The sequence below is a fragment of the Labeo rohita genome, chromosome 8 (assembly GCF_022985175.1).
Source record: "Labeo rohita strain BAU-BD-2019 chromosome 8, IGBB_LRoh.1.0, whole genome shotgun sequence".
Classification (NCBI taxonomy): Eukaryota; Metazoa; Chordata; class Actinopteri; order Cypriniformes; family Cyprinidae; genus Labeo; species Labeo rohita.
In genome coordinates, this window is record NC_066876.1 from 11,540,448 (window position 1) to 11,556,716 (window position 16,269).

At 42.7% G+C, this 16,269-nt stretch overlaps 1 protein-coding gene across 1 annotated transcript; it reads right to left on the reverse strand.

The window, feature by feature from the left end:
• Positions 1-297: 297 nt before the first annotated feature.
• On the reverse strand, positions 298-15,215 carry ggt5a (gamma-glutamyltransferase 5a). Its single transcript, XM_051118115.1, has 12 exons — positions 14,853-15,215; positions 13,225-13,352; positions 13,033-13,128; positions 12,610-12,799; positions 6,991-7,151; positions 6,765-6,911; positions 5,490-5,620; positions 5,008-5,192; positions 4,759-4,850; positions 1,500-1,612; positions 1,310-1,420; positions 298-1,219 (listed from the first exon to the last, which is right to left on the reverse strand). The coding sequence occupies exons 1-12, from the start codon at positions 15,014-15,016 to the stop codon at positions 1,070-1,072; spliced, it is 1,668 nt and encodes a 555-aa protein (XP_050974072.1). The 5' UTR covers positions 15,017-15,215; the 3' UTR covers positions 298-1,069.
• Positions 15,216-16,269: the final 1,054 nt, after the last annotated feature.

Consider the following 16,269-nt stretch of genomic DNA (forward strand, 5'->3'; position numbering starts at 1 on the left):
TATTAGAATACTAGCATTCACAACTCTCTTTTTTGCAGTAGTATTAGATATTTATTTATTTGCTAGATATTCTAAAAGTAAAAGGTTCACATTTTAGCTAGATATCAGCTAACATATCAGATATCAGCATAGATATCAGAACAATGAAATACATTCACAAAATAATAATAAAAAAATCAACAAATTAGTTTATGTAAAACACGTTGCAGCTCCATGTGTTTAACCTTCATAAACAGTTTATGAATATATAATTATGAAAGAAAGACACAAACCTGAAGATAAACTTAAAATAAAAAGAAAAAAAAAAGTGAAATACTACTGTTCAAAAGTTTGGGATGAGCAATATTTTTTAATTTTTTTTTTTTTTTTTTTTTTAAATAAGTTCTTTATGCTCATCAGAGATACATTTCTTTGATATAAAAAATTTTAATATTGTGAAATATTATTACAGTTTAAAATAACTGTTTCTATTTAATCTATTTTAAAACATGATTTATTCCTGTGATGCGAAGCTGAATTTTCAGCATTATTATGCCAATCTTCAGTGTCACAGGATCCTTCAGAAATCATTCTCATTCATTCTGATTTTCTTCTCAAGAAATATTATCAATTATTATCTTTTGTAACATTAGAAATATATTGATCATCATTGCTGAATAAAAGCTTTAATTTCTTTTTTAAAAAATCTTGCAGATCCCAAACTTTTAAATCATATTGTGTATTTGACCTTTTTTTGGTCATGTGTGCAAATAAACTCACATTATACAAGCAAGTTGGCTAATATACAAATTGATTTTTTAAAAATATGTGTGGCTAAAGCAGTGTTGCAAACTATTATAAAATAACATTCACATAACGTGTATATATACATCAATATATGTACTGTATTTACAACACACATTATTCACAGTAAAATTAAAAATATTATATTTTCATGTTTTTCACAGTAAAATGTCGAAACTTCACATATTGATGGTGTTTGCTATTATTTGTCAATTTGTTATCCACCCGGTTTACTTCATCCAAACACAGCACAGATGCATCGAGCAGAGCTGATGTGAGTTGCATGTCAATACCCTGCAGCTTTTCCATGTTTCCTTGAATCAGATACGGCCTCTATGCAGCTGTTTTCCTTTGACACTGCATTTACCACATTATAAAACACCGTTGAGTTACTGCTGCCTCTGTGGCCCATCTTGTTAAGTGACTCCTTAACAATCTGAGTAAGAAAGGACATGAAAGTGGTTTAGAAATATCATCAAATTCTTTCTAAACAATTTACAACATGGAAGCATTTGTATTTACTTACTTTGTCAAACAAGGGCTCAAAGTTAGGTACATTTTTGGAGTCTACATACACCACGGGGGCGTCGATGGAATCTTTCAGAGTCTTGCCAAACCACAGGAAGTTCATGAGAGTCTAGCCAGAAGGGTTTTGGTTAGAGTTGAATTACTAAATGACAACGCATTAAATTTGTTGAAGTGCAGTTTAAACTCACAAGCGCCATCCCGGTGGTGATCATACTGCCACCTGAGGCTCCTATGACCACAGTGTGCTTCTGAGATGAGGAATGGAGGATCATTGGAGACATGGAGGAAGGAGGCTGCTCACCTTCATGCAGAAACACACAGAACAGATACTTATACACACCACATATCCACAAAGTGTCAAACTATTCTATCCCTACATTCTAGTTCTAAGTCAACTCTCTGAATATTTTAGCGTGATAATGTATATGACAATGTTAATGTATTTTGTCTTGAAAGAATAGATCTGCTACACTGCTGAACTGCTGCTGCTGCTGCAAAACAAGCACAGGAACTTGCTACTGCCAATATATACACAATACATACTGTGAGTATTTAAGACACACTGCTGCTGCACAAATAGCATATATAATAACCCATAGCAGATCCATACAGGTGGAGCTGGGGAGGTGGAGGGTTTCAGAGTAATTCTGAAAGCTCGCTGTGAAATGCTTTAGTGAAGTCTAACCAACCATTTAAAAGTAAAGCAGCAAGCTCTTCGGGTGCATATACAGCATGAACCAATCAGGTTGTGCCAAGCAGTTTAATGCAGCGAATATCATCGGTTTGCATTAATGACCCTCAACCTGCACCAACTAGAGTTTCATGACATAACTTGGCATTTAAACTCTATCAAGCATTTGTATTTTTATTTAAGCACTTACAAAAATTATTTTGTAAAAATTAATTTAATATTTGAACTGTGAAATTTTATAAATAATCTTTTTTTGACATGGGGATAATGTTCTACACTGAAAAAATGGCAATTGTTACCTGAAGGATCTATTTTTCTCTCTTTCTCTTTGCTCTCACCCATTAAAAAGACTTGTGTAGGTGTAACCTAATTTGTCGGGTTGATTTAGTCTGAATAAATAACATGATAACATAATGAATAATGAACAAGGCAAAAACAAGAAAAAACTAGACACAGGAAAACTAGGACAACGCTTTGTATGAATGCTAACTACAATTCAATACTCGGCAACTAGAGAAAGGAATTCCGGGGCTTAAATAGGGTCTATGATTAGATGCAGGTGATAAGTGCAATGGCTGATGGGGAACGTAGTCCGGGGTGTGGTATAACAGTCAGTGTAATATGAATGTGAGAGGGCGACATCTGGTGGTGAGCAGACTGAAGGTCACCGGCCAGATTTGTAACAATATAACTGTGAAAGTAAGACACTGAACCTGAAGAAACTCACAAAATATTAGCAAATATCTTTTTTAGTTACTAGTTACTTCATTTACTTCAGTTTTAGAAAGAAAAAAAAATTTGACCTACACTACTAGATAAGATTATAATTATGTTAACATTACGTCTGATAAGGGATAAATACCAGAGATTTCAAAAAATACAATTATTCAAAATAAAACAATAAAGTAAATAATTTAAATGTCACAAGTGCATTTATGCATCAACATTTTACACGACTACATTAGCCTTTCTTTCACATTTAACATAATCTGCTTCATTCTTTGTAATCAGCTGTAACATTTATTAGCAATTTTTAAATGAAAATAGCTTCAAAGTAAATTCTACACAATTTTTTTCAGCATCTAAGTGTTTCAGGAGAGTGGCACATGTAATCTAAAAGTAAAAATAGGGAAAATGAGCATGCTCAATTAAATATTCAATATCGGCATACTGATAAACAAACAAAACAATCTGTAATATTGGCTGTATGGAACTTACAGTCATGTGAAAAAGTTAGGAAAGTTAGGACACCCTTTTGAATTCCATGGTTTTCTGTATCCGGACATCATAAAAAATGATGGTCCTTGAAAATAACACCTCTGATCAACAACAACACATGACATATTGCAATGTCATTATGTATTTATCTAAAATAAAGCCAAAATGGAAAAGCCACGTGTGACAAAGTTAGGACACCCTTACTATTAACACTGGAATTAAGAGGGTAAGTAGCAGTCAGGCACTGCTGATCAAATGCCTTTGATTAACTGATCATCAGCAAGAGTGAGCACCTCCATAAAAGCAAATGTTGCTGCCATTAATCTGGGAAGAGTAACACAGCATTATTCAAAACTGACACCAGTCCTCCCAGAAGAGAACGTCCCTTGAAATTCACCCCAAGATCAGACCATGTAACACACAGAGAAATGGAAGACAACCTAAGAACTTTACTGCAGACTCTACAGGCCTCAGTTAACATGTTCAATGATAAATTTCATAACAGTACAATTAGAAAAATATGCGACTAGTATGGCATGTTTGGAAGGCTGGCCAGAGGAAAACCTCTTCTATCTAAAAAAGCATGGCAGCATGGTTTAGGTTTGCAAAGTTGCATCTAGACAAAACCATAAGACTTCTAGAACAATGTCCTTTGAACAGACGAGACCAGAGTGGAGAGGTTTGGCCATAATGCACAGCGGCACGTTTGGTGAAAACCTCAAGAGCATATTAGCACAAACACCTCATATCAAAAGTCACACATGCTGGTGGAGGGCTGATGATTTTGGGCTTGTTTTGTAGCCACATGACTGGGGACCTCACAGTATTAAAGTAATCTATAGTCAAATATGAGGCCATCCATCCAACAGCTAAAGCTTGGCCAAAATTGGTTGATGCAACAGGGCAGTGATCCCAAGCACACCAGCAAATTTAAAACAGAACGGCTGAAAAGAAAAGAATCAAAGTGTTTAAATAGCCCATTCAAAGTCTAGAGCTCTTCCTGACTCAAATGCTGTGGTGAGAGCTGTGCGTAAACAAATGCCCACATACCTCGATAAACTACAGCAATGTTGTAAATAAGAGTGGGCCAAAATTCTTCCAGAACGATGTGAGAGACTGATGAAGTCATACAGGAAATGATTACTTAACTAATTTCTGCTGAAAGTGGATCTACAGGCTGTTGAATCATAGGATGTCCTAATTTTGTGGCTTTTCCATCTTGGCTTTATTTTTGTTAAATAAATAATGACATGGTGTGATATGCCATGTGATGTTGTTCATCTGAGGATTCATTTTCAAAATTTTAAGACTTGCCAGGGACCAGATAATTTTTTTTATGTCCTAATACAGAAAACCATAGAATTCAACAGTGTGTCCTAACTTTTTCACTGACTGTATACATAGTGCATTCTCTAAAAAAATAGTGTGTATCCACTTTTGCAACTGCATATGTTTATAGTATGTGTATCGATCCTGAAATATTCCTTTCACTTCAGTAGCTGCATAAGTCAAGAATTAATTTGTGAATGTTTACTAACCAGCATGAATCTGGTCTGTTCTTCCACAGAAGTCTACAAGTTCATTGTTGAGGAGGATGCCTGTTTTGGGGGAGAAAATTCTGGATCCAAATCTGAAAAGGGAGAAAAAAACAGCCATTTTTGGCACTTTCTAAGGCTTTTTCAATTTTATTCCTGTATAGCACTGCATTCTTTAATACAGTAATAATATAATAACAATACTATCTCACTTTGTTCAAGAGCTCGTATAAATGGAGTGAGTGCACATACATGTAGTTGATGGTGCTGGTCACAGATACCGCCATGCCATCCTCAGCGAGCACGGACACATGAGTGGTGCCATGAGAGTCCAGGTATGGAGTGACATTGTAGTAGCTGGCATCATAAGTGTGGTCAGGGCTGATTTTTGCTCTGACTTTGTCCGCAAAATGCTTCTGAATGATCTCAACTGCCTCCTGTATGAGCCACACAGAACGTCGAGGATGATGAACTAATGCATGACTTTATGTGTCCCAACCAGTGGGTTGCCAGCAATAATGGCAGTGTTGCTGTGCTGTACTCTACTGCCTACAGTAATGATCACCCAGAACACAGCACTTAAGTCATTATAGCAGATTACACCAGTGCCTCCAGAGAGTGTAATGACTGTAATGTTTCTGTTGAGATACTAAAGCACAGCCTGACCAATGGTATCATGCATTACAGAGAAGTTAAAAAATGTAAAATGAACAATTTCCTCCTACAGAGCCTACCGTTTGAGATGCAAAGTTGGGGTCTTTGATGAACTTCTTAAGACCGTTGGCAAATTTACAGGTTTCTATGTAACGATGAAATGTTAAGACTTTCTCGTCCCCCTCCAGAGATGCAGAATTTAGGTTAAAACCTGAGGAAAACAGAGAAATAAATTAGTGTAACAAAAAAGATTTGACATTTGTGGACTTGTTAAATATGTACACTACCAGTTAAAAGATTTTTAATGTTTTTAAATAAGTCTCTTCTGCTCACCAAGCCTGCATTTATTTGATCCAAAGTACAGCAAAAACAGTACAATATTTTAATATTTTTACTATTTAAAATAACTGTTTTCTATCTGAATATATTTTAAAATGTAATTTGTTCCTGTGATTTCAAAGCTGATTTTTAGCATCATTACTATAATTTTAGCATGATTCTGCAGAAATCATTTTAATATTCTAATATAATATATTAATTTGTATTATGTTGAAAACAGCTGAGTAGATTTTTTTCAGGTTTCTTGATGAATATAAAGTTCAGAAGAACAGCATCTGACATAGATCTCTTTTGTTGTCTTTATCATCACATTTGATCAATTTAAAGCATCCTTGCTTAATGAAAGTATTCAAATTTATAAATGTATGTTTTATCACAGAAATAAATTACATTTTAAAATATATTCAAATAAAAAGCAGTTATTTTAAATAGCAAAAATATTTCACAATATTACTGCTTTTGCTGCATTTTGGATCAAATAAATGCAGGGTGGGTGAGCAGAAGAGAATTCTTAAAAACAAAAAAAAACATAAACCTTACTGTTTAAAAACTTTCTTCTTGTAGTGTATTTCAAATAAATAATCACTGCTAATAATAATCTGAAATATTTATTGAGCAGCAAATCAGCATAATAGAATGATTTCTGAAGGATCATGAGACACAGAATCTTGGAGTAATGAGCCTGAAAATTCACCTTGGCATCACAGGAATAAATTACATTTTAAAATATATTCAAACAGAAAACAGTTGTTTTAAATTGTATATATATATATATATTGCACAATATTAAGGTTTTTACTCAAATAAATGCAGCCTTGGTGGGCACTAAAAACATTTTTTTATCAAGTCCTACCAACACCAAATTTCTGAATATAGTTGGGCCACTCATGCCAGGAAAGTCTCTGTTTATTTTAATCATTAAACTTAATATATGAACCAGTAAAGCACAGTAACAGTGATACCTGCCTCAGCAAGCACTACTAACAAAGGACAAATGGGTTAATAAGTTTTCCCACCTAGCATAGTATTGAGAATGAAGCTAAGTGTAGCTCCCCCTGCTGGTGGTGGAGGAAAGTACATGTCATATTCTCCTAGAGCCACTTCCCAGGCACCTAATTCAGATGCTCTGAACGACCTCAAGTCCTCCAGAGAAATCGTTCCACCTGAAATACACAGTGAATAAACTATAATTCATGTATATTTATACAAATCACAACGGTGGATAGTGAAGTTCTAAATTACCTGCGCTTTGTATATCACTGACAAGGTCTTTGGCGAGGTCTCCAGTGTATAAAGCATCTGCCCCATGCTGTGCGATGATCTCAAGCGTATCTGCTAGTTTCTCAAATCTCACTATGTCCCCCTCTTTCAATAGCTCACCTTGTTTATTCTGGAATAACTGGCTGTAAAAGAACGTCCCAGGTTACGTATGTAACCATGGTTCCCCGAGGGAACGAGACGCTGTGTCGGCAAACGCTAGGGGAACGCCTTTGGCGGAACCACGCTCTGAACACATGTGAAATCTGACCAATGAGAAAGCGGGACGTCACGGGCGGGTGATGTCACCGACCAGGAAGCATAAAAGCACGTGCGAAGCCGGCCGGCGTCAGCTTCAAGAATGAAGCGAGCGCTCGGCAGGGATGCCAGAAGGATGGACCGAGACGCAGCGTCTCGTTCCCTCGGGGAACCATGGTTACATACGTAACCTGGGACGTTCCCCTTCGGGAACTCGAGCTGCGTCGGCAAACGCTAGGGGAACGAGATGCCCACGCCACCAGACTTCGAAGTCCCTGCCTAGTGAATTGCTAGGGCACAAGGACAGAAGAGCCAGGAGTGACTCGGGTGTCTAGGCTATAGAACCTGACAAAGGTGAGCGGCGTGGACCACCCCGCAGCATTACAGATGTCCTGGATGGGGACACCTAACATGAGTGCTTTGGAAGCAGCCGTAGCACGAGTGGAATGGGCTCGAAGACCCATAGGAGAAGGAAGGTCCGAAGACACATAAGAAGTAGAAATGGCATCGACGATCCATCTACTAATAGTTTGCTTGGAAGCAGGACTCCCCTTCTTAGGGGGGCCATAGCAGACGAACAACTGTTCAGATTTACGCCACAGGGCAGCTCTGTGGACATAGGCATCCAGGGCACGTACTGGACAGACACAATTTTGCTTCTGTTGGTCGGGCTCCCGGAAGGGAGGAGGACAGAAAGCCTGGAGCACGACCGGCTGAGGTGTGCTGGTGGGGACCTTAGGTACATACCCCGGTCTGGGGTAAAGAAATGCCTTGGTCATACCAGGAGCAAACTCTAGATGAGAAGGGGCCACCGAAAGGGCCTGCAGGTCCCCTACCCGCTTGAGGGAAGAAAGAGCGAGCAACAAAGCTGTCTTAATAGTTAGAAGATGATCCGATATGTCTTCTACAGGCTCGAATGGAGGCCTACAGAGAGCCTCAAGCACCACAGCCAGATCCCAAGTAGGGATATGAGGTCGCGTCGGAGGCCTCAGCCTCAGTGCACCGCGGAGGAAACGTGTAACCAGGGGGTTCCTACCCACTGACATGCCACCAAGAGGGGCGTGGTAGGCCGAAATTGCCGCCACGTAGACCTTTAAGGTGGAGTGGGCTAACCCTGTGGAGAGACGGGCCTGCAGAAACTCCAGTACTGTACCAACTGGGCAGTTAGCTGGGTCTTGCTGGTGTTCTCCACACCATGAAGTGAAAAGCTTCCACTTCAGGGCGTACAGTTTCCTCGTCGAGGAGCTCTGGATTGGAGGATGGTCTCAACAACCTCGGTTGAGAGACCGGAAGCTATGAGTTGTGCCCCCTCAGAGGCCACACCCACAGCTTCCATAGCTCCGGGCGGGGGTGCAAGATGGTACCCCCCCCCTGTGAGAGGAGATCCCTCCTGACGGGAATCTCCCATGGAGAGCCGTCGAGGAGAGATATCAGGTCCGAGAACCATACTCGGCCCGGCCAGTGCGGGGCTACTAACAGTAGACTGACTCCGTCCCGGCGCACTCTCTCCAGAACTCCTGGAAGCAGAGCAATCGGGGAAAAGCGTACAGACGTAGCCTCGGCCACGTCTGTGTCATAGCATCCAGTCCCAGGGGAGCTGGATGAACTAGAGAGAACCAGAGGGGACATTGAGCATTCTCCCTCGTGGCGAAGAGATCTACTTGGGCTGAGCCAAAGATTCTCCAAATCTGCTTCACCACCTCCGGGTGAAGCATCCATTCCCCGGGCCTCGGCCCCTGCCTCGACAGGATGTCTGCTCCCACATTTAGATACCCAGGAATATGAACTGCTCGCAGTGAGAGGAGTTTGTCCTGGGACCACACAAGGATCTGGTGCGCCAGCTTGTATAAGGGGCGCGAACGCAGGCCTCCCTGGTGGTTGATGTAGTAGACCACGGCTGTGCTGTCGGTGCGTACTAGCACATGGCGATCTCTCAGGTCTGGAAGAAAGTACTTCAGAGCTAGAAATACGGCCAGCATCTCGAGGCAGTTGATGTGCCAACTGAGATGGCGACCACTCCACAGACCCCGGGCGGAGCGGCCACTCATGACCGCCCCCCAACCGGTGAGGGATGCATCCGTCGCTAGTGAGACACGGCGGCAAGGAGCTCCCAACACCGGGCCCTGATTTAGGAACCAAGGTTTCCTCCACATATCTAAGGAACGTAGCCCTCGGCGCGTAACCTTGATCATGCGGAGCGGGTTTCCCCTCGGGGAGAACCCCTTGGTTTTGAGCCACCACTGAAGGGGTCTCATGTACAGCAGGCCAAAAGGTATCACGTTGGACGCAGCTGCCATCAGACCCAGCAGTTGTTGGAACTGCTTGACAGTGAGTGACCGGCCTTCTTTGACTCTCCTGACTGCGGCAAGGATCGACTCGATCCGAGCCGACGTGCCTGCATCGTGGGAATCCCAAACCACGCCCAGATAAGTGGTCCTCTGTGATGGAGAAAGCACACTTTTCTTGGCGTTTAGCCTTAACCCCAACGCTTTCATGTGCGCGAGAACAACATCTCGATGCTGAACCGCTAAACTCTCGGACGCTGCTAAGATCAGCCAGTCGTCGATGTAGTTTAATATGCGAATGCCCTGGAGCCGAAGAGGGACCAGGGCAGCGTCTACGCATTTCGTAAAAGTGCGGGGGAGAGTGCTAGGCCGAACGGAAGAACCCGATACTGATAAGCTTCGCCCCTGAAAGCAAATCTCAGGAACTTCCGATGTTGAGGAAGGATGGAGACATGGAAGTAAGCGTCTTTCAGGTCTATCGTCACAAACCAGTCCTCGGACCTGATCTGTGAGATGACTTGCTTGATTGTAAGCATTTTGAACTTCAGTTTCATTACTGAATGATTGAGACGACGAAGGTCTAAGATGGGACGCAACCCTCCATCCTTCTTTGGAACAATGAAGTACCGGCTGTAAAACCCGGATTCCCTGACGTGAGGAGGGACCACCTCGATGGCCTCCTTCCTCAAAAGGGTGACTACTTCTTGCTCCATAACCAGAGCCTGCTCGGGGCCCACCACTGTGGGAAAAACCCTGTCGAAGGGCGGCGGCGGAGCGCCGAACTGAATAGTATAGCCTTCTTCTACTGTACGCAGGACCCATGCAGACACGTTTGGCAGTAGCTTCCACGCTGCCAGATAGTCTACTAAGGGAACCAGCCGCTCGAGGCTGGCCTCTGGTGTTGACTGAACTGCTAGCTCGGAGACCTGTAACGGCGGACCGGCAGGAGACTGCCGAACTAACTGTTCTAGAGACCCCCGTGGGGGGTGACGAGCGCCCTGGCTCCGCTACGAGACCGGGCGGAAAGACCCAGGGCATGCGCTCGTCGGAGGCCGCTGTGTTCTGTAACCTTGGCAGAAACGTCAGACTGACCCCCCGAGGGCACCGAGGAGAGATGGGTACCGTGTAATGCGGTAAAACCCACCCTTCCCCGGCAGGGGCTACCCTCGGCGGTCCTGAGTTGGCGTCAGGACCGCTTTTGGGCCGGGGCCCTCTTCGCCTGAAGCACGACCCGCAGGTCGGGCCTCGCCTTAGAGGACCCCGGTCTAGAGTGCCGCGAGTCTCGGCCCCAGGACGGGGGAGCACGAGAGGCGACACTCAACTTTTGAACCTCACGGTACGAGGAGCTGGTACACGGTTGTGGCTGCTCACGCCCAGCAGCCACATGAGCTAGCGAACGGCGAGGGAGGAACTTCTGGAACGCCGCCGCTTGTTTGCGTGCCTCCTGGTACCTGTTGACGACAGAATCTACTGCGTCGCCAAACAGGCCAGAAGACCCAAGCGGGGGCGTCCAGGAGGAAGACCCTGTCCTTCTCTTTCATATCGGACAGGGTCAACCACAGATGCCTCTCCGCCGCCACCATGGCTGCCATAGACCGCCCCACTGCACGGGCGGTCTCCTTGGTGGCGCGGAGAGCTAAATCTGCTGTCTTTCTAAGTTCCTCCAAATCTACTTTATCGCCTTCTGCTAGCTCTTTCAGCAGGTCGGCCTGATAGGCTTGGAGCAGTGACATAGTATGAAGACACGCTCCGGCCTGACCTGCTGACGTGTACCCCTTACCCAGAAGCGCTGATGTGGTGCGTAGCGGCTTCGAGGGTAAGGTAGGAGCCTTCAATGACGATGCCTCGCCGGGGGACAGATAGCTCGCAAGCGTCTGTTCCACCCGGGGCATCGCCTTATAGGCTCGCTCATCGAGCCCCACCACATTTCCATAATAGTCAGAGGCGGGGACGAAGAGACGAGCCGAAAATGGTCTAGCCCACGACCTCGAGATCTCATCATGGAGGTCGGGGAAGAAGGGAAGGCTCCTTCTTGGAGGTGGATTCTTACTCCGTAGAAAGCGCTCATCCAACTTGCTTCTCTGCGGAGTTAATTCTTCCTCGGCGGGCCAACTGATATTTAATTTGGCTACCGCACGAGTAACCACCTCCAAGAGCTCCTCGTACTGTGGGGATTGAGGGAGTGGCTCACAAACACTCTCCAAGTCACCCTCGCCAGAGGATGACAACAGGAGAGAAGAGCCCGCCCCCTGGGAGGAAGTAGCCGCAGAGCGGGCTTCCGAACCCACGGAACGAGCTGCGGATCTGCTGGGTGAGGAGGGAGATAGGGGGTTACCCGTCTCCATTCCCTCCAACAGATCCAACTGCGAACCCCAGGAATGCAGTGCCCGCTCCGCCTCGGCGGAAGCGGGACCCGCACCCTGAGGAACGCTGATGAAGGATCCCTCCTCAAAGAGATCCTTCCGGGAGCGGAGCGTCCGCAAAGGAAGCTCTTCACAATGCGGGCAATCAGCCCCCTCAAGGGCTGACGCTGCATGCTCCGCTCCCAAGCAGACCACGCACATGCTGTGTGTATCCCCGCTAGTAATATATCGTTTGCAGGGAGGAACACACAGCCTGTAACGCGGTCCGCTTTTATCACTCGAGCCACTCTTAACAAGCGCTTTCTTCGACATTGCCCTCAAAAGAAAGTTGTGCAAACTAGCACAGAAAAACAGGGTCAATGTTAGACAGACAATTCACACACAGAGCGCTCCACTGAAAGACAGAAGCTGACGCCGGCCGGCTTCGCACGTGCTTTTATGCTTCCTGGTCGGTGACGTCACCCGCCCGTGACGTCCCGCTTTCTCATTGGTCAGATTTCACATGTGTTCAGAGCGTGGTTCCGCCAAAGGCGTTCCCCTAGCGTTTGCCGACGCAGCTCGAGTTCCCGAAGGGGAATTACATTTAGATTTTTTTTTTTTTACTCTTATTTGAATGTGACAGATTTCCATTAAAAAAAACTCTATTAAAGAGAACATTACAAGTCTGAATTCATTCAGAATGTGAGTGCATGTATTACCGTAATGGAGATTCTGGCTTCTCATTTCGGAGAAATGGCAAAAACTGAGAGAGCACGTAGGAAACAGGGATGCCCTCTCTAGCCATCTTGATAGTGGGCTGAAATAAACTGGCCCAAGGCAGACGTCCATACAGCTTGTGTGCTCGCTCATAGCCACGAATATCACCTGGGACACCGATCCAGTGAGCACCTACAAAGAGAAAACCATAGCTATCACGTGTGCTTAAAGTGCTCCGTACACAGACTATGTGTAGTTAGGAAAAATAAGAAGGATGCTTCCTTATAATACACAACAAGGTCTGTATTTAAAGTAACAAATAGTAGATTACATCTTTTGCCATGAGGCATTGCACATATAAAGTGTAAATGTAAATAGCTGTATTTAAATTAACCGTAACCAGAACATCCACTGTTAACTGTCACCTTTCAATGACTGTACTGTTGCTGGACACGTGGCAAGAAGGTCTGTTTTGAAAGCTTTTGGGACAGTCTCTCTGGCATTTATTACTCTCACTTTGCCTAGATAACAGAGATGTGAATGAACAATAACAATAATATACATTATAAAATAAAATAATGATTAATTTAAGGTAATAAAGGTAGGATAATCCTCACCACTTTGATCCTGTATTGTAAATATACAGCCTCCACCAATGCCCATACTCTGAGGATGTATGATTGACGTGCACAGTAAAGTAGCAATGGCGCCATCTACCGCTGAGCCACCCAATTGCAGTATATCTCTAGGAAGAAAAAAAAGACGTGAGCTCTGGCAGGGGTTTTCAGTCAATTTGATGTCAAGGGCTTTCAAATATGATAAACGCCCTGGAAAGGGCCCCCTTCTTCAAATTTAAATGCCACTTTAGACATCATGTACATAGAAAATATGTGGTTTCCAAAACGAAACAACTGTACTGGTATTGTAGTAATTTATTATTATTATTATTTAAATATTATCTGGAAAGTAATCAGTTTACAGTGTGCCTATTTACCAGCTGATTTAAAATTTATTTGTATAGTGATTCTCACAGTTATTATTCCTAATGGTGTGTTCACACTTAATTTGCTCAATACTTGTCCAAACCAGATTTCTCAGCCCCTTCCCCAGCTGGATTCTGGTCACACTGTATTTTTCGAGTCAGAAACCGCGGTTCTTTCACGTCATCATATTTAAGTGGAAACTGTTCACCTCTGTTGCTATGTAACGACTGCTCAGGTGAAGGCGGCAAAATGTCTGCTCACCTCAGTTTTGTACTTAAGTTTTAAAACTTTTGGTTTGTTTCTTAAGCCTCATAACATGTATTGGAAAGGTTCCAAAGAATGCAAGAGTTTTTTTCCTTCATTTTACGTATACTTTCATTATCTCTTATCAGGACAAGCAGGTGAACAAACACACACACACACACACACACGCGCGCACACATTTGACCAAAACATAGGTCACAGCACCAAATGTTCTAGTGTATAATGATCCTTTTCTAGGTACTGTCAAATACTAATGCAGTTAACCGAGTAAAACGATAATGACCTAAACATAGGCTACCTAACACATGAGGAAGTAAAAAGGAAAATGATCTACAGTAGATTAATAGCCGCAGTCTGTCACGAATCAAACGCGCTTTAAGATTCGTCAAGCCTCTGCGGGATGCTGGCATAACCATTTTTATGATTACAAAAGATCTATATTTAAATAGTATCATAGCGTGCTCTCTGTCCCCCTCCGAGCCCTCGTAACATACCCATTGCATCGTTTACGTCTACAGAAACAAGTGACTTTATAGTAACAAACCAGCCTAAATATGAAACAGTAGCCTAATAGTAACCGTACAGTATGTTGAAAACTTTAGCGATATAAGTCTAAATTATTAGTTGTTGTTAGGGAATGTCTAGTGAGAGGACGTTAGAGATTGGTGTCAAGAGGATTACTAGGCTGTTTAGTTACTTCGCCTAATTAACTTCAAACTTGCTGTGTACATTTAACCGGACGGTTCACCTCAGTAGCCACTCGTATCCTCACATTTACCTGACCCAGACGATTACGACAACCTAGATGTTGTCATTTCCCAGGAAAAGCGATCTTCCACGATTATGCATGTTTAAATGAAAGCTATGTATGCTAGATTTTAACATATTTAATGAAATGTGAAATCTAATCATCCGTAAGCAAACAATTTCTAAATGTAAACTAACACACTTTATAGTGTACTGCATACATAGTGCACTAGTAAGGCACCATCACTCACCGTCCGATCTTTGAGCAGGTTTCCGAATCCGCCGCCACTGCTCCGTTTTTGTAAAGTCCGTCACACTCCACGTTAAAGTGAGTAATGCAAATAATAATAATTATGATGATACATATAATCGGAATACTTATACACAAACAAACTTTTTCTTTTCGTCTAGCCATTGTATCTCGACCCGCTCCGGCTGTGCTTTCTGGTTGAACTTCTTGAGTGCAGCAGAAGTGCGCTATTAGCCCTCCCCTTTCACAGTGTCAACGCCTAATTAAGCGCATTGTCAAGGTGTAGAGGTCGAGTCTAAATTGGATTGTGTAAAGTGTTTTTGTAAGAGGTCTTTTCGCGCCCTCCAATGATACTAGGCAGACTTCACTTCTACAGTCAGAGACATTCCCCAGCATGCAGCCGAGGGGTGGACTGCTGGACCACCCGGGCTTTGAATTTCTTTACGACCATATGTTGTATCATATTATTGATACACTAAAAGTGAGTTGCTTCAGCTGTTTCTACCTGACTCTTAAAAGAGTTCTGCTGGTGTAGTTGGGTTGCTTGAGTCATTTTCAAATGTAATAATATTTTAAACTACTTTTGTAAATTATCTGACAAAACATTTTCTACAGTGTACAACGCAAACGTCATATTCCCCTATCAAACTGTATGTCAACAAGCTAACTGATCAAAAGTCATTCATATTTTGAAATGTCTCTTTTAAGTCTAATTCACACTACGTCAACATGTTCGTCGGGTTCCGTGGAATCATATGTTAAACCTGTCAACGTCTGTTAGTGTTGGTTGGTGCTTGTTTGAGACATACCCTTGTCGGGTGTGGAATGTCTGCGAAGTGATGTACTGTAATCTGGTAAATTTCGGCGTCTGTCAGTGCAGTATGAAGAGCCTTTAAATAAAGCGATAAGAAGAGGCAGTGCTATAATGTCAATATAGTCAGAGCTTAAGAAAATTTTGGAGAAGTGGTTTAGGGAAAAAAAAATGAACATACTACGACTCCTCTCCAGTGTCCTCATAGGGCAGAAAAGCCCAAATTAAACTTAATTTTACACATACGCTAGTATGTGCACAACATAAGTGACGTAAATATCTTCACCAGCATAGTAGGTTTGGCGGAAAAAAATCATGGATATAGTAGTCCAAACATAGCCTACTATTTTTCCATGATGGCATACTACGACGTCAGTCAGTGTTCCCTATAGGGCTGTCAAACGATTAATCGCATACAAAATAATAGTTTGTTTATATATGTGTATGTACTGTGTATATTTATGCATATATAAACATACACACACAGAAAAATGTTACATTTATATATAAAATATTTATATTTATATATAATTATAATTATATATATATATATATATATATATATATATATATATAATACATATATACATGTATGTGTATGTATATA